A 26217-nucleotide genomic window follows, 5' to 3' on the forward strand; every position below is an offset into this window, starting at 1 on the left:
TAAACCTGCAACAAGCTCAGCTGATTTACCAGAGGTGCTTTCACCTCAGGCGATGACTTCAGGAAATTTGGGAAAGATTCCCTGACTTTTTCTGGTGCTGTGGCAGGAAGTGGCAGCTGGGGGACGCACACATTTTTACCACCACTGGGTTACCGAGATGCTTTGTTTCAAAAACCTTTTAAAAATTAAATTCTCAGCCGTGCATTAAAAGGCCTGGAGCGTGTGGGAGCCTCTCCCGTGTCGTTCTCTGCGAGTGCCGCTGGTCCATGTGCAGGAATGACATCAGCTGTGGCTCTGGGTCTCCTTCAGGAAGGGAGGGCTGGCAGAGAATGGAGCTCTGTGCCCGCTAACGAAGTGTCCTGCTCGTTAGGGACCCAGGCCAGCGGCCAGCACCGCGTCACCGGCTGAAATCACAGGCGGAGAGTCCCTGCAGCCCTTTGTTCCTGCGTCCATCCGCTCCTCTCCATGTGACTCTCTGGCTCCACTGTGTTTTGCTGGGCTCCCTGTGTCCCACTTCCCCAAAACCTTGGTAATTTGGATCCCTTTCCAAGTGGAGTTTGGGATTGCACCGAGTCACGTCGGCTCTTTGTGCCCATGCTGCTCCTTCTCGCTGGGGACGGGTTCGGGTGTCCCTTTTTTGGCTTTTTCTGCCTGGAAAGCAGCACCATTCCTTGCTTTGGAGATGGAATTTCCCTGTGTGTGATCAGAGCCTTGCACTGCTGCTGGGTTTAGTCTTCAATCTGATGCTCATTTCAGGGGGTTTGTTCTGAATTTGCGCTGAAATCCAGTCAAAACCAAGGCTTGGTGTTACAGCCTGCACCTCAGTTCCATGTAACTCCCCAAATCTCTTGGTTCTGTGGATAAACCATTTAAAATTTCCCAAACCTAAGGGTTTGGGAGCAGGTAAACTTCACCCAAAGCTCTGTATTTTATGGTTGTGGGCACTCAGGGGTGCCTGGGTTTATTTGCTGGGAAAGGTTTGGGGGCCCTGTGTGTGTGCACAGACACCAGCACTTGGAAAAGGGCTGGAAAACGCGACAGCTCCGAGATCCTGGAATAAAGAGAGGAGGAATTAACTGTCTCCTCTTCATGTGGGCAAGGGAAGTTGTTAATTTGCAGTGGCTCATCCAGCCAGGGAATGATGAAGGAAGTGATGATTTACAGCAGGACTGGATCCCCCTTTCCCTTAAATGCAGTGATTCATGCTGGAATCTGAGATCAAAGGGATCCTGCCTCAGGATTGATTCCAAATTGGTCATTCTGCTGGAAAATGTCTCTCTGCCTGTGGATTCTCACAGGTAGAATTTGTCTCTGAGGGGAGGAAATACAACTCTGCCATTTTTATTTTTTATTTTTTTTAATGAAGCTCCCTCTGATACAGAGAACAGAATTTAAATTGAACAGGCCCATGTCAGTTCAGTCACAGAATTTGACCCTGACGAGTCAAATCTGGTTAAAGAAAAAGCCAGGCACTGGTGTGAATTTACAGAATTCCATGAATTGGCAGGGGGTGCATTAATATTGAATCTCAATGGGGACATTTCAATATCAATATTTAATACTTCAAACAGCTGTTGTCATTAAAACTGCTATAAGAAAATCCCCCTCTCGCAGGCAGAAAAGAAATCTTTATTTCCCTCTCTAAATTCTTCCATAAGGCATTGGCCATATGCTGAAGCATTGGGCAGTCTGGAATCTTTTCCCAACTCTTCTATTAAATTTCCCCCCAAACGACTATGCCAGAATCACCTCAACTTTGGTTCTTTCTGCAATTTTTAAAACACTTTCTTTTTTTTTTTTATTTTTTCCCCTCTCTTTTTTATCATTTTGTCTCAAGAAAAGGAGAAACGGGGAGCGCAGAGCAGTTAAAAATTCCTTGAAGCCCTGGAAAATGTGTTCCCACTAATCTGTATTCTCCACCCGGCACAGAGCTGCTGGCTGTCAGTGGGAGAGCAGCTTTCCTTGTTCCAGGGACAAAGTGACCCTGGGAATGTTGTCCCACGTGCAGAGAGGCTGCACGGGGCTGGGTCCCCTCGGGAAGGGCTCCTGTGGGGAGCCTGCCCCGGAGCACAGATGGATCTGCAAATAAACCCCTTCTCCTTCCTTCTCCTCTCCCTTTGAGGCAGGGGATTCTTCTCTCTGTTGGTCTGCGATGCGGGCGGGCTCTTCCCTGCTCAGTTTTGGTGGCTGGGAGGAATTCTATATTTTTTCACCTATTATTTAAGGTAGGAGAGGGTGGGAGCCTCATGTGGGGCTGTGGGTGTGGAGGCACCGAGCTGCTCTGGATTTGTTTCAGCCCTAAAAGAGGTGTCCCCCTGTTTCCAAATGCGGAGCCTTTTCCCAGCCTTCAGTGGAGCATTAATTACTGTTTGATCTTTCTCCTATAAAATTCCCAATGAGATACAGCTCCGGGCCCGTGGGCAGGGATTTATTCCCTGTGGTGAGCTGTGGGTTAGGGGGGGTTTGGGTCCATGACTCAGCTCCATTCTCCTGAAATTGTGGGGCACTGGAAGGCGGGGGAATGAGGTCAGTGCCTCAGTCACTCCGGCCCTTTGCCCTGGCCTTCTGCAGTGGGGAAAGGCTGGGAGAATTGGGATTGTTCATCCTGGAGAATGAAGCTCTGGAGTGACCTGGTTGTGGCCTTCCCATGCCTGAAGGAGCTGCAGGAAAGATGGAGAGGGATTATTTACAGGGATCAGGACAAGGGGGAACGGCTTTAAACTAAAAGAGGGACAGTTTAGATGCGATTTTGAGAAGGAATTCTCGACCATGAGGGTGGGGAGGCCCTGGCACAGGGTGCCCAGAGAAGCTGTGGCTGCCCCTGGATCCCTGGAAGTGTCCAAGGCCAGGCTGGAACAGCCTGGGACAGTGGGAGGTGTCCCTGCCCATGGCAAAGGGATTTGAACTGGATCAACTTTAAGGTCCCTCCCAACCCAAACCATTCTGGGATTCCATGAAAACCAAGTCTGTGCTGGAGCTCTCCTGCTGTCCATCCCTTCCCCTCCACAAATACCCCAGGGCTGCCCCTGCCCTGGCTGTTTGTGTCCCCCGCTACTAAAAATTCAAGTACTAAACCCAATTCTTGGAAGTTTATACAACTGAGGCAGAAAAGCAACTGTTTCATTTGTGTGAATAGAAGACTCTGCCTTTATATAAATATTTAAAAATGCCTCCCCTTGAATTTGATGTCCCAGCTGCCACCTTTATTAATTTACTTCCCTCTCAATGGCAGAGTGCTGTGGTTTAATGGTAATTAACCACAATTAACTGGGAACCCTAAACTTTATCAATCTGCCCATTGTACCAGAGGTGATAAAAGCAGCCCGAACAGGGGGCACGTTCTTCTGTTCCTTGTGTGTTCAAGTGTCCCTGGAGCCCCTGAAGAACAGTTTATTTCTTGCCCTCCGTTAACATCTGTGTTTGTTACAGTTGTGACACTGCACGTTAAATATGTTTACCTTTGTGAAGGTAATAGAGCTCCTCAAATGCAGATAAGGGAATGGATCTGCAGGAGCCCTCCAGGGGTGCTGTGTGTTCCTCAGGTGCCTTCGGAGCCCTTGAAGAGCAGTTTATTTCTTACCCTTTGTTAACATTTTTGTTACAGTCTTGGCACTGCACATTAAATATATTTACCCTTTCAAAGGCAATCAGACTCTTCAAATGCAGATAAGGGAATGGATCCATAGGAGCACTCCTGGGGGTGCTGTGTGTTCCTCAGGTGCCATCGGAGCCCTTGAAGAGCAGTTTATTTCTTGCCCTTGTGTTCTTACAACCCTGACACTGCACATGAAAGCTACACTTCGATATATTTACATTTTCAAAGGTAATAAAACTCTGGAAATGTAGATAATGGATCTATAGGAGCACTGTGGGAGTTCTGTGCATTCCCACCAGTGGCCTCGGAGCCCTTGAAGAAAAGTTGATTTCTTTTGAGGTCCCAATCTCAACACTGCACATAAAAGCTGCACTTAAATATATTTACTTTTACAAAAGTCATAAAGCTCTTAAAACAGAGATAATGGATGTGTAGGACACTGCTGGGAGGCTTTGCTGTGCCCTAGGTGTGTATTCCACCTGTTTTCCTGACTCCTGGGAGCAGATAAGCTTTATCTCACTTCTTTGATCTTTAGTAGGTTCAGTAAACGTGTTTAGTGTTGGGACAGAGATTAGGGTGACCCGAGCTCTCAGTTTTGAGTTTGGGTGACTTTGGCTCTCGGTTTTGAGCCTGGTTCTGAAAGGATGTGTGGTGGGAGAGGAAGATAAACCCAAAGACAAGGTGAGGAGGGCATGGGCACTCCATTATTTTTGCTGCTTCAGGCTGGAGAGCTGCACAAGGGAATGAAAATCGTGCGGTAATGAATTCCAGCGGGCTCCTTTCCACAGGAGGGTAATCCTGAGCTATTATCACTTGGTCTTATCAGGGCCTTTTCCAATGACTGAGGTGATAACAGCAGTTACGTCGTGGCTGGGCAGGGAGGGCTATTTATAGACAGCATTTACTCATGGAATCAGAAAGTAAATAAAGGCCTTTTATGAGAGAGGATGTTCAGCAGCAGTGTTTTGAGCCTTGTGCAGGTTCCATTCTAAGAGCTGAGCTCAGCCAGTGCACACTGAATTGCATAGTTCAGTGCTGCTTTACAGGATGGAGCAGTTTGTCCCAAAAACGGGTGATTTGCCCGAATGCTGGAGTGAGAGGAGATGGGAATATCCTGGTGGGGTTCATGTGTTGGTATTTGGCAGCAGGTGATGGAAGTGGTGCTGTCCCGGGTGGGTTTGTGCCATCCCAGGGATTTATTTCCTTTTTTTTTTCAGCCTGGCATGTCCCTGAGAGCAATCCTTCAGGAAGGCTGTCAGCCTAACTGGGATGGATTTCCAGCTCTGGGAATCAGGGAGACAGCCCTGGGTTGCTGCCAGGGTCACACTGAGCCCTGTCCTGGCTCACCCTCCCCACCAGAGACCTCGCTGGGACCCTTGGTGGGGCTCCCCTTGAAGCCCAGGGTGCAGTTCCAGTGCCAGGAGACCCACGGCACCACTCCAAACATCCACATTTCCCTCTCCACAAGATTGCCCTGAAGTCACAAGGCAGTTGTGAAACAAAATAATCCTCACCCTACATGGGAAAACTTTCCTGCAGTCACAGGCCTGGTGGACAGTTCCTGGGAGCTGTGAGGAAGGAATCTTCCCCGGAGTCATGTGCAGCCGCTGAGATAATGCCCTGTTTTCACTTGGCAGCCTCCAGGAGGACATTCAGGAGAGCTTTCATGAGGTGTTTATAGGGAAGAGAAAGGAAAAACATGCCACAGAAGTTTGCCTGGACTTTCCGACAGCTTAGATCTTATTATGGCCTCAAATCCCTCCTGGAACTCCTTGTCTGAGCTGCCAGAACTTTGGCAGAGTCTCTGCCTGGTGCTGAGAGGCCTCGGTAGCAGTAGGAGGTGAGAAATGACAAAGGAAACATCCTGAGCACCATAAAAACACAAATGTATTTTTAAAAGGGTGATGGTGTGTATTAGGGCATGCTCTTATGTCACCTTCTCAGAGCGGCTGCCAGGCCAGAGCTATGGGGAATTATTCTGCTTTGTTACAGCATGTTCTTGATTGGGATTCCAAATCTGGTTTATTTGTGGGCTTTGTTTTTCTTACTCTTTTCCCTCCTGCCTGAGATCCCTCCTCCATATTAATGTTCTTATCAGCTCTGGAAGTGTCTCCTGCGTTCGGGGGATAAAAAAAAAAAACCAACCAGAATAAAGAACTGAGAATTCAGAAGGAAAGGTTGAGAGAAAGGGAAAATACAGGTATATGTGGAAAAATATGGGTTCTTCTCATGCTACTTAAAGACCTGAGGGAGAGTCTTGAAAATCAACTCAAGTCTCGTGTGCTGGATTTTATTTTGAATCTCTTGGGGTGCTTGGCCTCAGAAGTGAGTCCTGCCAAAGCCTGCTGGGTGCTGGCAGTGCCCTTCAGGACCTGTGGGGTTTATCAGTGGGTGCTTTAGGTTACCCTAAGATCCATGTGCTGGAGGGGAGGCGAAGGAATTAGAGTTTGAGATGGGGAGAGGAGAAACAGGGTGGGACCCCTGCTTTGGAAACCTCGGGAGGCCGGTCATGTTTTTAGTGGGGAGGGTGGGAGTGCCAGGTCATGTTTGGTGGGTGGCAGCTTGCAAAGAGCTTTTATTTATTACAAATATTTGCTTAACACTACCTGGGGTGCAGGTTACAGGGCACGGAGGATTTTTCCTAAAGTCCTCATGTGGGTCAATCCTGCATCTTAGCAACTTCTTAAAACTTTATTGAAGGCTGGGATAATAAGATTTTTTGGTAATATTTTTATTTAATTTTTTTAAGTATTTTTTTTTTTTTTTCTATTAAACTTGGGCCAGGCATGCCGGTGCCTATCTCCCGCTGGTTTATTACATTTGATGAACTGAGGAGCATGAGGCAATTTCCAAGTTTCCCTAAACAATGGCTGGATTTTGCGGTGATTATCCCGTGACTCAGCCATAATCACCCCTTCCCATGGCGCAGCTTCGCTGCTGCACTCCAGTTTTGTGGGGAACTCCCTTGTAAACAACCCAACTCCAATTTGCAGGAGCTGCTCCTGGCTCTGGCCTGTCCTGTATTCCTGTCGGTAATGATGTGGCTGCGGGGCTGAGCTGTCCAAAGGAATCACATGGCTTTACTGGGACACGGGATAATGACACGCTGTGTCCCCGCCGCAGCCTCCCCTTTGTCTGCTCGGGGTCTCTGAAGCTTCTTTTGACCTTCCCACTGCAATCCTACAAGTTTCTCACATTAGCACTCGCACCAGAAGAATTGGAGATGATGAATAGTCCGGGCCAGGGGTGAAATGGGATTTAAAAGCACTGGATGGGCTCCTTCTTCCTGCCCTGCTATTGCAGGGTCAGCAAAAAAAACTCCTTCAAGATGTCCAACCTCTGCTTCTCATTTGTTCGGGGCTGCCTGGGCCTGGCTGCCAGACCCTCATAATGAAATTTAACCCCCCTGCATCCCATAGGTGGGGAGATAAACATAGAGCACTTTCTCAGGAGCAGAGGATAACTGGGTTTGGGACTTTTGCAGGAAGTTTAGAAAAAATACTGACTTAAATCAGTGCTTTCTTCGGGCTCAACATCTCTGTTCTCTGCCCTTTGCTGAAGTTTTATCTTCAGGATCTTTTGGATTCCAGGATCTTTTGCAGCCTCAATGATTCTAAAGCATCTGCTGCTGTGTTCTGGTAGTGTTTTCTTCAAAGAGAGTGGGCAGCAGTGAGTTTATTCAGCTGAATTTCGCAGCAGTTTTTTATATTCGCCTGTGCCACAGTGTTGGGACAAAACACCTGAATGCACAACGCGCTAAATCCCATAAAACTGCAGCTTGTCAACAGGCGGGGCTGTAAAAGAAATGTAAATAAATGTCTGTGCGTGAGGGGCTGTCGTTAATGCAGGAGGTTTGTAGTGCTTCTGTTTGCTGGAGATTCCCTTCCCCGGGAATTCAGGATTTGATAATTAACTCGTAGCCAGCAGCACTCCCAGCAATGTAATCCTGTGCTTTTCAGATTACCTGTTTCCAAAGGAGTCGCAGTAATTACTTTATCTGCGGCTGTGACAACAGTTGTACAGGAGTGTGATGTTCCGTGGGGCTGTTCCCTGAGCTCTGCCCGCAGTTGTCTTCTCAGGCCTGGAGAACATTCCCTGGATCCCTCAGTGGCAGAGGAGATAAGGATTTGGTAATGTGCGGAGAGGAGCGTGGAGCTGCTTGTTTGGGAGAAAACAGTTTGATCAGAGTGGAGCTAAAAACGAGAGTGCGGTACAGAGACTGCTGGAGCTCTGGAAAAACGGGATTTCTCCCCAGTTTTAGCTGAGTTCTGTGGAACTTCCCCTCTCCCTACCATGGCAGGGGTTGGAATAAATCGGTCTTTAAAGCCCCATCCAACCCAAACCATTCTCCTTTCCCTCTTTGTTCTTCAGTTGTGCCAGTCCCCGAGTTCCCAGCAGCACCCTGAGACCCCTCAGAGGTAAAATAAGAACAGCAGCACGGGAAAAAGCCTTGGAAATGTGATGCCATCCTCCCAAATTGAAACCGGGATGTGCCCGTCTTAAAATCTCTTTTCATTGCTAATAAAAGTAGATAAACAAATGGAAAAAATAAGCAGATACACAATGCAAACTGGGGGAGATGGCTTGGATTTGATGGATAGAGGAGCAGGAGAACTGGGAATCTGAGCCTTTTCCCGGGAAGGAAGGTGGCGTAGCCTCCTAGGCCACAGCCATATTTACAGGGATGACTTAGTTCTGCCCAGCTGAGCTCGAGAGAAGCCCGGCCTGCAGCGTCCTGGTTCTGATCCTGCCCCAGGTGCCACGGGCTGTGCCAGAGGGGTGTGTCTGGCGTAAATCTCCTCAGATCAAACCACATTCCCTGTGCCATGTGGGCACGTCCCTGGGATCGGAGCTGCCTTGTCGAGCAGTGTGTGCCATCCCCTCCAAGAGTGAAATGTCCCCGCGGGTGTCCCTGGGAGGCTCCGTGTCCCTGCAGGCGGCTGAATTGGGACTGGCTCTAGGGACTGAGGCCCTGTGGGCACAGGGAGGGCAGTGGCCTGTCCCAGTGGCACACAGCAGCTTGCTAGAACTTGGTGTTTTGGCTAATTCCGTTCTTTGGCAGCTCATGTGTCCCTGGTGTTGTGTCTCTGGTGGCTCCAAGTCTGTCTCAAAGAAACGAGGGGCAGTCTCAGAAATCGGAAGTTCGAAGTTCATCATCATATTTCCCTTTTTTATTACTTCCTAGAGCTATCTGGCTTTGGAGAGGTTCCTCTTCTCTGTGCTGCACATTTTCCCCCTCCCCACTGACGTTTTCACCCCGTGTTATCATTGATGTTTTTCTGATTGCAGACTTGTTTGTGCTTGTTCTCTTGGCTGCTTTTCCATGATTTCCAGAGTAAATCTCTCCCCCACTCAGCGAAGGCCCAGGCCAGCCCTGCAGACCTTTGCCCAGGCTGCTGTTTCCCACAAGGCTCTTTTGTTGGTTGCAGTTCTGGGTTGCTGCAGTCCCGGGCAGCTGGCTGGGAATGGGAGGCAGGCAGTGCTGAACAAATCCCTCTCCCCTTCCCTGGGGGCTGCTCTGCCTCCCCAAAATCTGCATTTCAGCTGTCAGAAACTGCAGCAGATCCCCACTGCAGAATTATTTGTTCATGCTTAAGAGCTGTGCATTTGTTCAGGGCTTGTAAACACTGTCAGCAAGGTTTTGACAGGAGTGAAAAATGAATTTAAGTTGCTTGTGTGGAGGGAAATGAAACCAGCTTTGGCTCTGCCTGCAGCCTGCCAGGGGTAAAACAGAGGGAAGAAATCATTCCCTGTGAGGCCCTGGCATAGGTTCCCAGAGAAGCTGTGGATTCCTGATCCCTGGAAGTGTCCAAGGCCAGGTTGGATGGGGCTTGGAACACCCTGGGATAGTGGGAGGTGTCCCTGCCCATGGCAAAGGGATTGGAACGGGATCAACTTTAAGGTCCCTCCCATCCCAAACCATCCTGGGATTCTGTGAAATCCAGTTCTGTGAAATCCAGCTTGGTCTGTTATTTCTTGTGGTTTCAGTGCTGGGGCAGGTTGGGTACAAATTTGCAGAGGAAGATACAGAAAGCAGAGTTTAGTTCACATTCTGTTATCAAAACACAAATTACGTCCCAAGCCTTTCTCCACACCTGGTGGTACCTTATCAGCCAGAGCAGTTTATGACTAACCCCAAATCCTTCTCTGCAGGAAACGCTGTGTTCCTGCGACGGCACAACGGTGGGAGGTGTGATAAAATGTACTTTTAATTACACTCCAGTTTCTTGAGTGTGGATACTTCATTTATAAAGACTGCACAGGCAGAGGCCTTTTGTGGTTTTGCTCCTTGGGATGTAACAGCTCTGCTGCTCTGAGGCAGCTCTGATTTCCTGAGATCAGGAGCAGCACACGGGCCAGGTTGCAATGGACAGATGCTGTGAGCTTCCATGAAACTCTGGGAAGGAATTAACTAAGGAATTAATTTCCATGACCAGGTTCTCCTCAGGAGTGTGTACTCTTGGCCATCGTGGGTGGGAGATGTGGCTTTGGACACCTCTCATGGTTTAACCTGGTAAACAGTGTTTAAAATAATTTATCACTGTGGGATAGGCATATCAGTGATAGGCAGGTTGGGCTTCTGTCGCCTTCAGCCTGATCTTTTTCTCCAGAAGAATAAGAAATGGGATTAGGGAAGGGAAGAGTGGGCCGCAGAAAGAAGAAGCTGTACAAAAGTTTTCTGTCCAGGCTTTTCCTACTTGCAGAAGTTCTGGATTCTCCTGTGGAATGGCTTAGGACAGTGATTAGATTTTTCCTTCACTTTGTTGGGTGTGAGGCTGAAAAAACCTCAAGTTCACCATCAGCAGGTCTGTGCAAGGCCGGGAGATGTTGTAGGCGCTTCCTCTGTTGTATCAGCCTCACCTGCCGTGCCGGGCCTGTTTTGAAGGAGTTTCTCATGTCCTTGTGAAGGGATTTCTGTGCAAGGGGCTGGGCAGGGACAACAAGAGGGATCCTGAGCTTATCCAAGATTCAAAAGGCAGCTTCAGCAGTGCCCTTTGTGGTAGCAGGAATAAGTCACACAGGAGCGGTGACTCGGAGCTCTGCAGCTTCCAGGGTGGCTGAAGCTGCACGGTTCCCTGTGGATTCTCCTGCTCTATTGGGAGCCCCATAATTTTCCTTCTGAAGGAATGCAGGCTCGGCTGCTGCTTTTACTTGATGTTGTTGACCTGTGGTGTCATTAAACCTGGGTTTTGTTTGAACAGCCCGTGTGGGCAGCGAGGAGACACAAAGGAACCTGCAGATGATTTTTTATTGTGGTTCCAGTAACAGGCTGGAGCATCTTCCTCGCTGGGTGTAATCTGGGGGTGTAATTAGGCAATGTTTTCCTGTAGAGTAACTCCTTTTAGCAATTTTCTTCACAAGGAATTGCTGTTCAAAGGTCTGCTTGCTGCTTTAAGTAGAGCCCAGGCCTAGAGTAAGACTTCAATATGAAACCTCTCCTTTATGGTGAAACACCCATCCCGAGCGGTGCAAAGGGGGCAGGTTCTGCTCTGCAGAGGTTTGATGTCTCACAGTAGAGGCTCAGGGATAAACTCCCCCGTGCCTCTGATGTTTGGGAATTTTGATGCTGGAGTGATCCTGGCAAAGAGCTTCTGTGGAGAGGGTGTTGCAACAGGCAGGAACACAACTTCACTCAAGTGCTGCATCCTCTGTTCCAGCCAGGCTTTAATGGAATCAGCCCTTCCCATTAAATTAATATGCTTTCCACAGGGCCCATCAACTAACATTTAATTTGCTTCAATGAGGCTGGGCATGTTGGATCAACATGATCAACACTTGGGATAATCAGGAAGAATCCCTGTATTTTACAGCATCTTAAAAATGCTCATTTAGACAGAGGTAGCAATTGTGAAGAATCTATTTGGTTGATGCAGCTTTATGTCTAATTTAGTGCAAAACCAAGATTGGAAGGAAAATGATCTCTTAGGCAAGGATTCCAAAATCAGAGAGAATGGTGAATTGTTTGTTTGTTTGGGGGGGTTTTTTTTGTTTGTCTCTTTTGTTTTGTTTAACAAAACCTGGGAGGTTGTGGTTGCCCCGTGCCTGGCAGTGTCCAAGGCCAGGCTGGATGGGGCTTGGAGCAGCCTGGGACAGTGGGAGGTGTCCCTGCCCATGGCAGGGGGTGGAATGGGATGAGCTTTAAGATCTTTCCAATCCAAACCACTGTGGGATTCCATGAAAGTAAAGAAGGCTTCATAGAGTTCTTTTTTTAAAATTAAATCCAGCTTGCCTGGTTCAGATCTTTTGAGCCAATGGAGCTGTTTGAGGTTACAATCCCAAACTCCCTTCCAGCCTCAGGAATGGTTTGGGGTGGGGGCAGATGGGGCTTTTCCCACAGCTGACAAAATGGTTAAATGGACCCTGGTGCTGCAGCAGAAGTTGGGCGTCATGAGAGCTTCCCTGAATCTGTTCAGAAGATCTGGAACACGATCCTTTCCCATCCCAAACAGCAACAACCCTGCCCAAACAGCAACAACCCTGCCCAGAGTCTGCCGTGGCCGAGGGCAGGGTTAAAGCGCCGATCCTTTTGTGTGGGCAGCCAGGTTGGTACATCTGAGGGGCCCTCGAGAGCAGTGCAGGGAAATCAGCGTGCAGAGCTGCACCCTGTGCTGCAGCTGGGTGCCGTGTGCCTGTTCAGGGGGCATTACTGGGCACGTCCTGCAGCCCCGGGCAAGGGCTGAGTGACTCCCCAGCGCGTGAGCGCCGCGAGTGGCGCGCCCAGCGCAGCGAGGGGCCACCAGCAGTGCCAGTGTGGGCACGGCCCTGTGCTCAGGGCTCCTGTGAGTGCCATGGTGCCAGCGTGGGCACATCTCGTGCTCAGGGCTCCTGTGAGTGCCATGGTGCCAGTGTGGGCACAGCCCTGTGCTGAGGGCTCCTGTGAGTGCCATGGTGCCAGCGTGGGCACATCTCATGCTCAGGGCTCCTGTGAATGCCATGGTGCCAGTGTGGGCACAGCCCTGTGCTCAGGGCTCCTGTGAGTGCCATGGTGCCAGTGTGGGCACGGCCCCGTGCTCAGGGCTCCTGTGAATGCCATGGTGCCAGTGTGGGCACGGCCCTGTGCTCAGGGCTCCTGTGAGTGCCATGGTGCCAGCGTGGGCACATCTCGTGCTCAGGGCTCCTGTGAGTGCCATGGTGCCAGTGTGGGCACAGCCCTGTGCTGAGGGCTCCTGTGAGTGCCATGGTGCCAGCGTGGGCACATCTCATGCTCAGGGCTCCTGTGAGTGCCATGGTGCCAGCGTGGGCACGGCCCTGTGCTGAGGGCTCCTGTGAGTGCCATGGTGCCAGCGTGGGCACGGCCCTGTGCTGAGGGCTCCTGTGAGTGCCATGGTGCCAGCGTGGGCACGGCCCTGTGCTGAGGGCTCCTGTGAGTGCCACGGTGCCAGTGTGGGCACATCTCGTGCTCAGGGCTCCTGTGAGTGCCATGGTGCCAGTGTGGGCACGGCCCTGTGCTCAGGGCTCCTGTGAGTGCCATGGTGCCAGTGTGAGCACATCTCCTGCTCAGGGCTCCTGTGAGTGACACGGTGCCAGTGTGGGCACAGCCCTGTGCTGAGGGCTCCTGTGAGTGCCACGGTGCCAGCGTGGGCACGGCCCTGTGCTGAGGGCTCCTGTGAGTGCCATGGTGCCAGCGTGGGCACATCTCGTGCTCAGGGCTCCTGTGAGTGCCACGGTGCCAGCGTGGGCACGGCCCTGTGCTGAGGGCTCCTGTGAATGCCATGGTGCCAGTGTGGGCACGGCCCCGTGCTCAGGGCTCCTGTGAGTGCCATGGTGCCAGTGTGGGCACGGCCCCGTGCTCAGGGCTCCTGTGAGTGCCATGGTGCCAGTGTGGGCACATCTCGTGCTCAGGGCTCCTGTGAGTGCCATGGTGCCAGTGTGGGCACATCTCGTGCTCAGGGCTCCTGTGAGTGCCATGGTGCCAGTGTGAGCACATCCTCGTGCTCAGGGCTCCTGTGAGTGCCATGGTGCCAGTGTGGGCACGGCCCCGTGCTCAGGGCTCCTGTGAATGCCATGGTGCCAGCATGGGCACATCTCATGCTCAGGGCTCCTGTGAGTGCCATGGTGCCAGTGTGGACACGGCCCTGTGCTCAGGGCTCCTGTGAATGCCATGGTGCCAGCATGGGCACATCTCATGCTCAGGGCTCCTGTGAGTGCCATGGTGCCAGTGTGGGCACATCTCGTGCTCAGGGCTCCTGTGAGTGCCATGGTGCCAGTGTGGGCACATCTCGTGCTCAGGGCTCCTGTGAGTGCCATGGTGCCAGCGTGGACACATCTCATGCTCAGGGCTCCTGTGAGTGCCATGGTGCCAGCGTGGGCACATCTCGTGCTCAGGGCTCCTGTGAGTGCCATGGTGCCAGCGTGGGCACATCTCGTGCTCAGGGCTCCTGTGAGTGCCATGGTGCCAGCGTGGGCACATCTCGTGCTCAGGGCTCCTGTGAGTGCCATGGTGCCAGTGCGGGCACATCTCATGCTCAGGGCTCCTGTGAGTGCCATGGTGCCAGTGTGGGCACGGCCCTGTGCTGAGGGCTCCTGTGAGTGCCACGGTGCCAGTGTGAGCACAGCCCTGTGCTCAGGGCTCCTGTGAGTGCCATGGTGCCAGTGTGAGCACATCCTCGTGCTCAGGGCTCCTGTGAGTGCCATGGTGCCAGCATGGGCACATCTCGTGCTCAGGACTCCTACCCAGCTCCGCGGGGAGCACAAAGCCGGCCCTGGGACAGGGGCTCGGCCTCGGGGTGCCCTGATGTGTTGGTACCCGGCCTCGGGGCTGGGCTGCAGCCCGTGGCAGCTGTGGTGTGCCAGGGAATGTGTTCCTATCCCCCAGGAGAGCAGGGCTGGGAGCAGCTGGTGCCAGCCCTGGCACGGTGGGCAGGGAACTCTGGCTCTGCTCCCTGGGTGCTGCAGGTTCAGGGTGTTTGTGTGTTCGGGAATTGCCAGCTCACGTCTCCACGAGTGTTTTATGGTTACTGCCCAAACCAACGCTTCCGTTTCCCTTTGTGGACTTCACCCTTCCCATCCTGCTGCTGCTCTGCTCCCTGGAAACTGATGGGAAGACGCTGCAATAAATGAGTGAAAGCCTCAGCTGGCACCTCAGAGTGGCAGGGGAGGTGCTCAGAGCACGGGCGAAGCTTCTCTTGTTCTGTTTGGAAGTTTTCTTCCCTCCACAACCCTCCATTAGAGGGTCTTCCTAAAGAATTTTGCTTTTGGAATAAGTATTTTGTCATTAAGTGTGACCTGATGAATGTTTCATTGCTTGAGGGAGGGATATTTTTAATGAAAGAATAATCCAGTTGATACCATCAGGCACCATTAATGATCAGCTGCTCTGTTTGTGCCTTCCTGCCTTGAGCAAAAACATTCTTAACCCAGCATGTTTGTACCTGGTGTCTTCTGTGAGCTCGTTGTTCACTGGTTAAATCAAACCAGACATCTAAAACCCCCCTAAAAGGCAGTTATTGAACAGCTTTGGGCAAGGCAAACTTGTCTAAAGCTGACTTTCTGTTCCAAAGGGGGTTTTGTGAATCTGCTGCCCTTCCTGGTCCGTATTCCCGAGCTGGACTTGAAACTGGGACAGGAGAAAGGAAAGAGGATCCGGCTCCTTGACACTGGTTTTAAGGCAGTGGCAAAGAGGTTTGGGGCTTGTGTCAGCACAGAGCTTGGTGTAATTCCATGAACACTAAGGCTGGAAAACCTAGAGAAGCTTTTAAGGGCTGTTATCCTGAGGTGTCTCCATCTCTTTCTTGGGAGCTGGTGGCTGCTCTTCCAATTTCCGAGGGAACTCGAGTTCTCGGTGTGACTCAGCTTTACAAGAACACCGCTTTAAGCGATGCTAATCCTGACTGCTCCACTGTTTTGTTTGCCCAGTATCCTTCCCAGAGAGCCGGGCGTCCTTTGTTCTCTCAGACGTGAGGCAGGGCTGAAGGAATGACGGAATGCCCCTGGAATGTGATGTGTCACATCTGGTAAAAAAAGGGCTTCCAAAAAGTCAGACTTGCCCTTTATTTGCGGGTGGATGGAACTGACGCGTCCTTGGAAGGTGGGAAAGAAGGGGAAAGAAAAAAAAAAAAAGCCTGGCTCGTGTTGAAATTCATGTTGCTGACCTTTTTTTAGAAGGAATAACTGAAAATGTAATAAAAAGCCCCAAAGTCTGGGAGCTTTGGACAGCAACGCTTCTGAGTCAGAAGGAGGATTTTTGGATGCAGCTGGAAATCATTGCAATAGCTGCATGCGAGCCAAGAAATAAAGTGTGTTTGGGAGCAGCTGGAGAGTTCATGTCCTGCTGCAAGCATGGGAAGGCTGCTGGTTTTCCAGCCATTTCCCATTTGGGTATTGCAGAACTGTAGAATCGTGGAACACCTTGGGCTGGAAGGGACCCACAGGGATCAGGGAGCGCAGCTCCCGCTCCCCTCCCGTGGCTTTCCCGCTGTGGAGTTCCCTGGCTGGGCAGAGCTGCTTCTTCAGGAGGTGCTTCCCTCTCCCTCAGGATGAAGGGAGCACCCGGAGCTGCTGGGCCCTTCCATGGATGTTTTGGGCTGCACCCCACGGCTTTGAGTGCCAAGGAGCAGAGGGGCATCCACAGCCTGCTGGGATTGCCACTTGTGGGAGACTCTTCTGACTTTAGATGGTAACTGAGGAGAAAAATATTGATTAATATGAATGACTGGGAGAATAATTGAGTGTGTTGAATAATAAAGGCAGCAGAGCCATAATTAGCATCCTCTCAGTGCCCTGCCTCCTGGATTTTGGGAATGTGCAGCAGCACGGCTGCCAAGGTCCCTTTAAAGTCGGGTGTGTTGCAGCAAACACGGGATGATCACAGGAATGAGCAATCTTCCCATTGTCTCAACTCCCTGGAAGTTGAAATGGAGAATTAATCCTCTGCTCCATTGTCATCCCCTACCTTCCTGCCGGGCTCCTTCCTCTCCTCACTGCAAATATCCTCCCGGGGTTTAAGTGCGAGGGGAGAGTAAGACTGGCATTTTGAGCTGTTAAATGAGGTTAATCAGCTTGGTGGTGGGTGGGAGAAACGTGCTCTGGGGTTAATGATTTTATGTCAATGGTTAGCAGGACCTTTCTTGCCAGACCTGTGAAAATTCCCTTCAGTCAGGCAGGAACTTTTTGGTTAAAGATCACCTGATGGTTTTATTGCTGCTGTAATTAAGAGAAACACAGGGATTGCGGGAGGGTGTGTGGAAGGTGGCATCTTCTCCCCTGCTCCTGAAGACCCTGGTTTGGGTTTGCCAGGAGGGAATTAGGACTGGAAATTGCCGCTCTGCAAAAGGCACAAAGCAAAGCAGTGGAGCTCCTGGAATCTCTGCAGGACGAGGAAGGCTGGGCTGAGCAGACCTGGGGATGTGGAATTTGGGGTGGCTGACCTGCCAGGGAGGAACGCTGATCCTTTTCCCTGGCTTTTGGCAGAGTCAGGAAAAACACGCAGGTGACGTTTGCCAGAAATACATCCGTCCCTCTGCAGAAGGCACGGAGCACGGGGAGGATGCAATAATTCAGCAGGAGGGCTGGATGCAGCCAGGATCCCTCCTTCCAAGAGTTAAAACCTTGAGAAAGCAGCAGATCAATTTTTGCAGTGTCTGCTCGACTCCCATCCACAACTGGCGGCAGGAGCAGGAGGGATGATTGTCCTGTAACAGGAGAAGCAGCTCACAGATTGCCAATATAATTGCCTGCTTTAATTAATTTCACCTTCTTGCCTCTGATATTAGAATGTGAAAGGCAAACTTGCTATTTTTATAGCAGTGCACATGTAATTAGTCCAAAACCCACCCAGGGCATGGAAATCCAAGCTGAAACGTTTGGTGACAAATGCGAATTCCAGCCTAAATATTTCCCCCTGCTTGGCAGTGAATGGATGCTGGTAAAAAGATGCCCAGCAAGTCCTCCTGCACAAATCCAACTCTCACATGCTGCTGTGCTGGATATTCCCACCCCACAGCAGCAGGGAAGAGAGGATGGAGCGGGAATGTCCTCGGAGCTGCAGCCTGCCCAGCTGCCTCTGGCTCCTGGGAAGAGCCAAGTGCAGCAGCACCGTGTCCCTCCCTGCCCAGACATTCCCTGTGGCTGCCGTGCCAGCTGGGATTAACCCTGCCCTCTGAAGGCAGAGCTGTGTCCAGGGGCACCGTGCTGGTGAGTGCAGCAAATCGGCCTCCATGGGGGCATCCTGCACTCCAGCCACCACCAGCGTGCTGTGTGTGTTGGAAAACGGGATGAATCCATGAATTTTGGTGGATTTAACTGCTGCGTTTTGTTTGATTCCGTGGATTTCTGGCCTCACAGCTGCAGCTGAACTCTAAGAAGTGTTGAAGTAGCAACAGAAATGGTTGTGATGGCACTCAGGGAGGCTGTTCACAGGATTCTTTTTGATCTGTTGTATCCAAAGTTTCTTTTCCAGGAGTGTAATTCCTGTTGTCCCAATAGACCAGGCAAGTCTGGGCTGGCATTGGTGCCTGTTCAAAGAGGGGCACACACTTGGCGTTCCCTCTCCCCCCAAACTCAAACCACATCCATGTGTATCATCATTTTTCCAGAATCTTTCCAGTTAATAGTGTCAGATTCTGGGTTTGCTGAAAAGGGTTTCAGTGCTTAAAAAACTGGATTTTTTTTTTTTTTTAACACTTAATCCAATAATTGTAGAATCCCAGAATTATTTGGGTTGGGAGCAACCATAAAATCATCTCATTCCAGCCCCGTGCCATGGGCAGGGACACCTTCCCCAGACCAGGCTGCTCTGAGCCCCACTAATGACCTCGAGCATGGTGTGAGGTTTAATTAAACAATTCATAGCTCTGTCTCCTTCGCTGCCACCCTCAGCACTGAGTGTGTGTGCCCAGCACTCAGGGACTTGTCCCAGCGCTCCCCTGGCAATTGGAGTGCTGGGAAGTGACTGGGGCATGGAGCTTATTGAGGAATTGGATACAGAGGGCACAGAAACATGGATTGCTTGGAGTGAACTGGGAAATGGTGAGATTTTTGATTGACGTGACTTCCCTACACCCGATTCTTTTCAAACTGGGAACTTCCCACCGTATTTGCAGCCAAATATCAAATGAACTGAAAGAGGGGAAATTTAGGTTAGAAATGAGGGAGGAATTCTTCCCTGTGAGGGTGCCCAGAGGAGCTGAGGCTGCCCCTGGATCCCTGGAAGTGTCCGAGGCCAGGCTGGAACAACCTGGGATAGTGGAAGGTGTCGCTGGCCATGGCAGGGGCTGGAGTGGGATCAGCTTTGAATTCCCTCGCGGCCCAAACCTCTGGGATCCCATGGTTCTGTCGAGTGTGAGAGCAGGAGGAATGCTGATCCCGCTAAAAGTGGAGACAGCTTTTCTTCCCTTTCAGACTCGCTGTTCCTGCTTTGAGGGAGACCATCTGCTCTGCATTTCCAATAGCTGTCATCCTCCCACAGCTATCAGAACACTTGTGATTTTGAGGGGCAAAACCCGCTTTTCTCTATAATTACCACTTTGCACATCTTGCCTTGCAGATGGGAAGAGGAGCTGACGAGGAGGATGAGCCTGGAATCTATGGTGGAAACCTTGCGAGAGGTGAGGTTTGAGGAGTTTGGAGTGAAAGGTGCCGGGGTTTTCTGCACCTTTTGTCATGCTGGTCATCATTTTATTTGTCTTTTAATTAAAAATCTGACTTCTGGCTAGAGCAGCTGTGCTGCTGTAGAGGACAGCGTTAATGTTGGGAAGCTGGGATGAAATCTGTGACAAAGTTTGTGACAAAGTGGGAGGAGGGAGTGGAAGTTACAATGGAGGATAACAAATTTCACTAAAGAATTCAGTTCCATTCTAAAGCCCTTTCTCCCCAGTGCCTTCTCAGCCTGCTCAGGCTGAGTGAGGAGCTTTGCTGAGCTCTCCCCTCTCACCTCTGGTGTGTTTTCCCTTGCAGGAGGCACAGGAAGCAGAAGCTCTCCAGGAGGAGTTGAACGAGAAGATTGAGAGGCTGAAAGCAGAGCTTGTGGTCTTTAAGGGTCTGATGAGTGATGTAAGTACAGAGGGCCCTCTGTGGGTGTTGTGTCCTGCAAATGGCTTCACCCATGGCCAGGTGAATAGTGAGTGCTGCTGTGTAATTAATTAGTGAGTGCTGCTGTGTAATTAGCCATGGCTGCTGGGATCTAATGCATCAGACAGATCCCCCTTCCCCGCTTCCTGTCTGGTCTGTGTGGAGATGCATTAACTGCTGCTTAGCCCATAACCAGGACTCTGCCCTCCCCTCCCCTTCCCCACAGCTGGCGGGGCCAGCACTCGGATCTGGGAAAGAGGGGATGGAGAACTCCCAGACTGGGCTGCAGGTTCACCACTGTGCAGCACCAGGAGCTGCTGGCACGGGGGCTCTGCCTCGAGTTATGCGGGAAAATCACATTCCTAAAGGAACACGTTGTATGGAATCATGGAATGGTTCGGGTTGGAAGGAGCTTAAAGATCATCCAGTGCCACCCCCTGCTCCAGGCAGGGACACCTCCCACTGTGCCAGGCTGCTCCAAGCCCCAATGTCCAGCCTGGCCCTGGACACTGCCACGGATCCAGGGGCAGCTTCTCTGGGCACCCTGTGCCAGGGCCTGTCCACCCTCACGGGTGTTTCCCATCTCCCTTAATGAAGCTCTGAAAAGATGAATCCAGTAGTCCTGGTTCAGGTATTGGCTTTGCTTCCAGGGCTGGTTCAACCTCGTGGCTTAAAAAGAAAAGAAAGAAGAAAAGAGTTTTTCTCAGGAATTTGCTCATGTCTCCTTAGATACTGAGTTCTCTTCAAAGCCAGAGGATCTTCTAGGATAAAATGCTTTTGTTTAAACAGTGAGAGCATGCAGATATCTGGGAAGATAAGCCAGGTGGACATTGAGGTGCCTTTCTCAGTAAGCCTGAGGTAGTGCTGAAGCCACTTGTGTAAGGAACAAACCCTGTTATGCTGATTTATTGTGTAATTTTTGCACGCCACAGCCTTCTCCTGACTTCACACAAACCTGCAGAACCCGCTCCCAGCTGTCAAATCCATTCTTTCGGGGCCACTAGATCTGCTCATGGGAAATTTGGCAATTAGCTGGGTGTCCTTCTGGTGGTTAATCGAGGATGGCCATGCCTGGCTAGAGGCAGCCTGGAAGGGAGAGGCTGCTGGGGCCATGGCTGTGACTTCATTTCACTGAGGAACTCAGTGCTCCGTGTGTACAAAAAGGGAGGTGGTGGTGAAAGCAAACATCCTCCTGGGCTCAGGGAAAGTGCTCTGGGCTCTGCACACTTCAAGGGATAAGGGAGCCCAAGGAAAGCACCGGCAGTGCTTGTTTTGAACCTCACTGGGTAAATATTTAGAAGAGAGAACTGCAAAACGTGGGCACGTGGCTCTTTCCTTCCTGCAGATAAGGATCACCAGTTCAATGGATAGGATTGTGTCGAGTGTGTCAGTGTTGAGAGATTTGTTTTCCTCAGTGTGTCTGGAAAACAGAAATCTCCAAAGGTGGTTCACGGGGGCTGGAGAAGACTCTGTGTAATAATTTAAAACAAAAACAAAGGTGGGAAAAAGCAAAGCAAACCAACAAAATGCCAAAGCTTTCCTCTTAGAAAGGGGATTTGGTGTTTAAGAATGGTCTGCAAAGGGTTTTTCCACTTTGGTGTCCCAAGTGGAAGCGTTGCTTAGGAGTGGGACTGTCCAACAGAGCAAGTCTCGCCTAGGATGGAGAATGTGCTTTGGGGATTTTTTAGTGTTTCTTCCTTCATAAGGAGCCAGATGTTCTGTCTGAGTGGGAGTATCTCTCAGAAATTAGAACCACTACCAGGCAGTATTTTTCCTGCAGAATTTTTCCTGCAGAATTTTTGCTGGGCTGGAAGCCAGGTTAGTGCCAGCAAGGAGTGTTCTCTGTGCCAAGGTTTTAATGGATCTCTTTAGATCCAGTCAGGGTTTGGTGGTTCCATGCTCTGTGTGCAGTTGCTGCGTGGCCTGGGTTCTGGTTTAGCAGCAGCTTCTCCGTGCAGGCACAGCTTTTGTGTCTGAAAGAGGGGAAGTCTTGCATCCTCACCAGGTTTTAGGTGTCATTCTGCTCTGCACACGCTGCACAGGGGGGGGTTTCTCCATTTTTCAAGTGTTATTTATGGAATCCCAGAATGGTTTGGGATGGAAGGGACCTTCAGGACAATCCAGTGCCACCCCCTGCCATGGGCAGGGACACCTTCCACTGTCCCAGGTGGCTCCAAGCCCCATCCAGCCTGGCCTGGGACACTTCCAGGGATCCAGGGGCAGCCACAGCTTCTCTGGGCATCCCATTGTCCCACCCTGTTCCTGACCCATCAAGGTTCCCCCTTGCCACACTGAGCAGTTGTTTTGGGGTGGGTGCAGGTTTTTTTTCGGTGGCAAATCCCTGAGAGTTGAAACTTTGGTTTAGAATCAGGGGTGAGCGCTCCCTGTGAGCTGTGGAGTCCTGAGAGTGCCCGTGCTCTGCCTGCCCGCAGAGCAGGGTGTGATGCTGTTAAACACTGGTGTGGCCTGGGGTTCCAGAGATACTGTGGGGTATCTCTTCTTGCCTGAACTGTCTAATAATAGAAGATAATCCCTGCTGTCCTTCCTGCAGCCCATGACAGACCTGGACACAAAGATCCAAGAAAAGGCCATGAAGGTGGACATGGACATCTGCCGCCGAATCGATATCACGGCCAAGCTGTGCGATGTCGCGCAGCAGCGCAACTCGGAAGACGTTTCCAAGATTTTCCAGGTGATTAGGCCCTGAATTTTCCATAGGGTAGGGCAGGAGGGAGCAGCGCTGAGCAGCGTGGTCCAGGTCGTTTGCCTTTTCTTGAACTCTCTCTCTGGCCGTATTTGCCTCTGTCTGTCAGTGTAGCTCTGCTGCAGGAGCTGCTGCAGCACCAGGAGCACAGAGTGCAGAGGGTTTAAAAAAAAACCACAAGGCCCAGGATGATCTTTAAGCTGTGCTGTGAGTCTGATGTTAGTCTGCACTGAATGCAGGGAGAAAAGCAATGTTACAGGGCCTAGGTTTGTATAATTCCTCCCTCCCATTTGTTCCCTTCACAAGTGAGAGGTTTTAAGCTCGTGGAACTGTCATCTGAATGTTCTTATTTCTGGCTCGAGCTCCATGGCCAGAAATAACATTTCTGTGATGGTGAGCTCTGGCTGCTCTGTGAGACACAAGCTCCAGTTGCTTTCCTTGGTGCTAGAAGGAAAGTCCTTTAATTTGCTCCGAAAGCTCTGCCTGCAGCAGAGCTGTCACTCCCAGTGCAGCTGGTCTGGTCACAACTGCAGTTTCAGCCCTGATTAACCCACCTTCCTTCTGCTTCCATCTGAACGTGTCTTGTTCAGGCTCTCAGTGAATCTGATGCTTTTCTGTGTGCAGTGATAGCACACAGTGTGCTAAATGCTGTCCAAAAGCGCTGGAAAGGATCCTTGTGGGCTCTGCTGGTGAAGTTGCCTAAATGTTTGATGGTTTTTTTCCCCTTATGTTCCCCAAAAGACTCAAACCTCCTCAGAGGAGAATTATTTCTCTGGCAAGTTGAGCCACTGCGTGGTGCCAGTGCTTCCTTCTTGTCTCTGAGAAGAATTGCTGAGTCTTTCTGCTCAGAGGTGACTGTAGAGCACACTTCTGGTCAGGCCTGCAGGGGTTAAAATGACCAGGAGAGTGAAACCTTGGAGAACGATGCCAACAAGGGATGGTTTGTGTGCCAAGCAGAGGGAAGACTGCTGTAGGCTGGGAGTGGACCGTGTGTTTGTGGCTCTGGCACCAGCTGGGAGCATCTCTGGGATCCTCTGGCATCTGGGAGCATCCTGGGTGTTCCCATCCCTCTGGGATCCTCTGGGATCTGGGAGTATCCTGTGTGTTCCCAGCCCTCTGGGATCCTCTGGGATCTGGGAGTATCCTGTGTGTTCCCAGCCCTCTGGGATCCTCTGGCATCTGGGAGCATCCTGGGTGTTCCCAGCCCTCTGGGATCCTCTGGGATCTGGGAGTATCCTGTGTGTTCCCAGCCCTCTGGGATCCTCTGGGATCTGGGAGTATCCTGTGTGTTCCCAGCCCTCTGGGATCCTCTGGGATCCTCTGGGATCCTCTGGGATCTGGGAGTATCCTGTGTGTTCCCAGCCCTCTGGGGTCCTCTGGGATCCTCTGGGATCTGGGACCATCCTGGCTGTTCCCAGCCCTCTGGGATCCTCTGGGATCTGGGACCATCCTGGGTGTTTCCAGCCCTCTGGGATCCTCTGGAATCTGGGACCATCCTGGCTGTTCCCAGCCCTGTGTGCCCCTTGCAGGGGTGTCCCTTGAGTTCCCTGAAGTTCGTTTCTTGGGGCTGTCCGGGCTTTTCCACGGCTCAGCCAACCCTTCTGTGTCCGCCTGAGGATCCTCAATCCGCTGCCGCTGCTGGGGTGGGGATGGCCCTGGAATAAAGGCTCTCTGGAAAGGTTTCCTGTCTGTTCCTTGCTGGGGGTTCCGTGCTGGAGGCCACACCTGTGGTGGTGGCAGGAGAGGGAGAGTTCTGTCACTGCTCTCTGCCCGGGCACCGCTGCCCGCTTCCGCTTTTCCCTGGCTCATTCCAGCCTCTGCATGGCCTCTGGCAGGTCCCAGGCCGGGCTCAGTGAGCAGACAAACGTCCCCAGAGCGCTGGCAGCCTGCAGCTTGCTTTGCTCTTCCCAGCTGCTTCCCTGTGCTCCGTGTCCACCACTCCTTACAGGGGCGATGCCCGCCACGAGTCCGGGCAGGGAATCCGTGCATTTCCCGGGAGCTGCTCAGACCTAACGCTGTCCTCTCCTTCCACCCCGAGTTGCCACTCCCCCTCAGTTGAGCCCTGTAGTCACTGCTGCTCTCTCCACCCAAGGTGGCTTCCAAGAAGAAGGAGCGGAAGCTCACGTCTGACGAGGAGCTGTCGGAGCAGGACGCGGACAACGGGAGGTTCTCGGACGACGAGGTCAGCTGCTCCCTCAACATCACGGATGAGATGAAGAGGATGTTCAACCAGCTGTGAGTATCCCGGGAAAACTGCTCCTGTTCCAGGCAGCCTTAGCCTGGAAGCCCTGAGCTGGCAGCGTGGCTCAGGCCAGGAGGCTTTGGGGAAGTTCAAATAAAGTGAACGGATTCCTGCTCCTCTCTCAGGTGGGAGGAACTACAGAGGATAGAAAAAATACAGACTGGTTTTGCTACTGTGTTGTTGTGAAAGAGGAAAAATGCAACAGAAAAGGGTCAAAACCAGGAATCTGTTCTGCATGTTTGCCTGAGTACTTGATTCCTAGAGTTTGCTTGGCTGGATAGAATTTGAACTGAAAGCCCAGTTTGGAGTGGATACAAACCTCTCAGGTGTTTCGGGGTGGTTTTCAGTTGGGCTGTAGGCAAGTGGGAGTGGTGGATCTGTCGGGAAGATCAGGGGACAACAGTTTCTAGATGTCAGGAATGTTGGTGTTGTCAGCTGTGCTGCAAAGCCCAGTCTCACCAATGATGAGAATTGGAGTTTATCTTGCCTAAAGCTTTACCCCCAAACCAAATCTTTTTGCCTAAAGCTTTACCCCAAACCAAACTCCTCCCACGAAGGAAGTTTGTAGCAGCTGAGGAAGCACGTGGTGCTGCACTGAGCAGGTCAGGGGGGTGGCTGGAGATGTGCCCTGTGTCCCCTTGTCCCATCAGGGACAGGATGGGGGTAGCCACAGCCAGGTGAGGCTTTCGGGGTCTCTGCTGTTCTCTTTTGGCAGAGAGAAGCCCCGGGAAGCACCGTGGGTCTGACTGCTGGCCCAGGGGGGGTGTGGGGTGTCTCCTGGCAGCTCCCAGAGCTTTCCCACGCGGGGCAGGACAGGATCTGTGTGGAGGAGCACACAAGGGATGGTCTAAGAACCACCAACTTCTCTTCTGTTGTCGGCAGTGCCCAGAGCTCCGGGTCCAGGGGGAGTGTTCCCTCCTCTCTGCCTGAATTCCCTGTGTGGGAGGGGTGTTTTTTGCAAAAAGCTGTGGATGATTCTCCTTGTTAGGGTTCCTTTCAGATGTCTTTAGGCCCATAGTAATAATCAGTGGGATAAACACAGATTTTTGGCTTCCCCACGGCCTAAATTCGCTGTGAGGGCAGGCAGTGTGTGGATTGTTTTAAAAAGCAAGAAGTTAAGATGTACCTACTAGGTTGGTCCTGTGTTTGGGTTTTAATTTCATTTCCAAACCTGCCCTGTGAGACCCAGCTGTTACTGGTGCTGCTAATGAGGGTAATTCTTATCTCCTGGTCCTATTACACGTGGCACAAAGTGCTACAGGAACCTTGTTCTGTCAAGCTGGGGTGATGTGGGGAAGGGGTGGTGGCTCATCAGGGACGGGCTTGGGGTCTCTGTGAAGTAGAAATTAATAGTTTAGAAATAGATTGAGGAGCTGATATCGTTAACAGAAACAAAACAACTTGCATTTTAGCCGTAATGAACTCAGTTTTTAAGGATTAAGTAGTAAAAAATTCAAACTGCCGTGGATTTTGAGCAGTGTGTGAGGTCAGCTCAGGAGCCTTTGTGCTCTCTGGCCAGGGCAGATCTTGCAAAAAGAAAACAATTTGAAGAAGTGGAATTGCAAAAGGCACAATCATGAATGCCCAAGTTTTGTAAATGACATTTTTTACAGCGCTGCTGATCCAGACAAACCTCCTGTCCCTTGCCAAGCTCTGCAGCCTCCTGGG

General features: G+C 51.3%; 1 protein-coding gene across 1 annotated transcript in view; it reads left to right on the forward strand.

Annotated features, from left to right (window-relative positions):
• Positions 1-26217, forward strand: part of IFFO2 (intermediate filament family orphan 2) — a gene marked incomplete at both ends in the record, with an annotated part of 39314 nt that overhangs the window by 7342 nt on the left and 5755 nt on the right. Inside the window, 4 exons of the mRNA XM_082295562.1 lie at positions 19080-19140; positions 19490-19585; positions 22155-22295; positions 24400-24542. Coding sequence (XP_082151688.1) covers positions 19080-19140; positions 19490-19585; positions 22155-22295; positions 24400-24542 — 441 coding nt within the window. The remainder of the gene's footprint in view (positions 1-19079; positions 19141-19489; positions 19586-22154; positions 22296-24399; positions 24543-26217) is intronic.

Source organism: Coloeus monedula (assembly GCF_965178545.1).
Source record: "Coloeus monedula genome assembly, chromosome: 22".
In the NCBI taxonomy this organism is placed as follows: domain Eukaryota; kingdom Metazoa; phylum Chordata; class Aves; order Passeriformes; family Corvidae; genus Coloeus; species Coloeus monedula.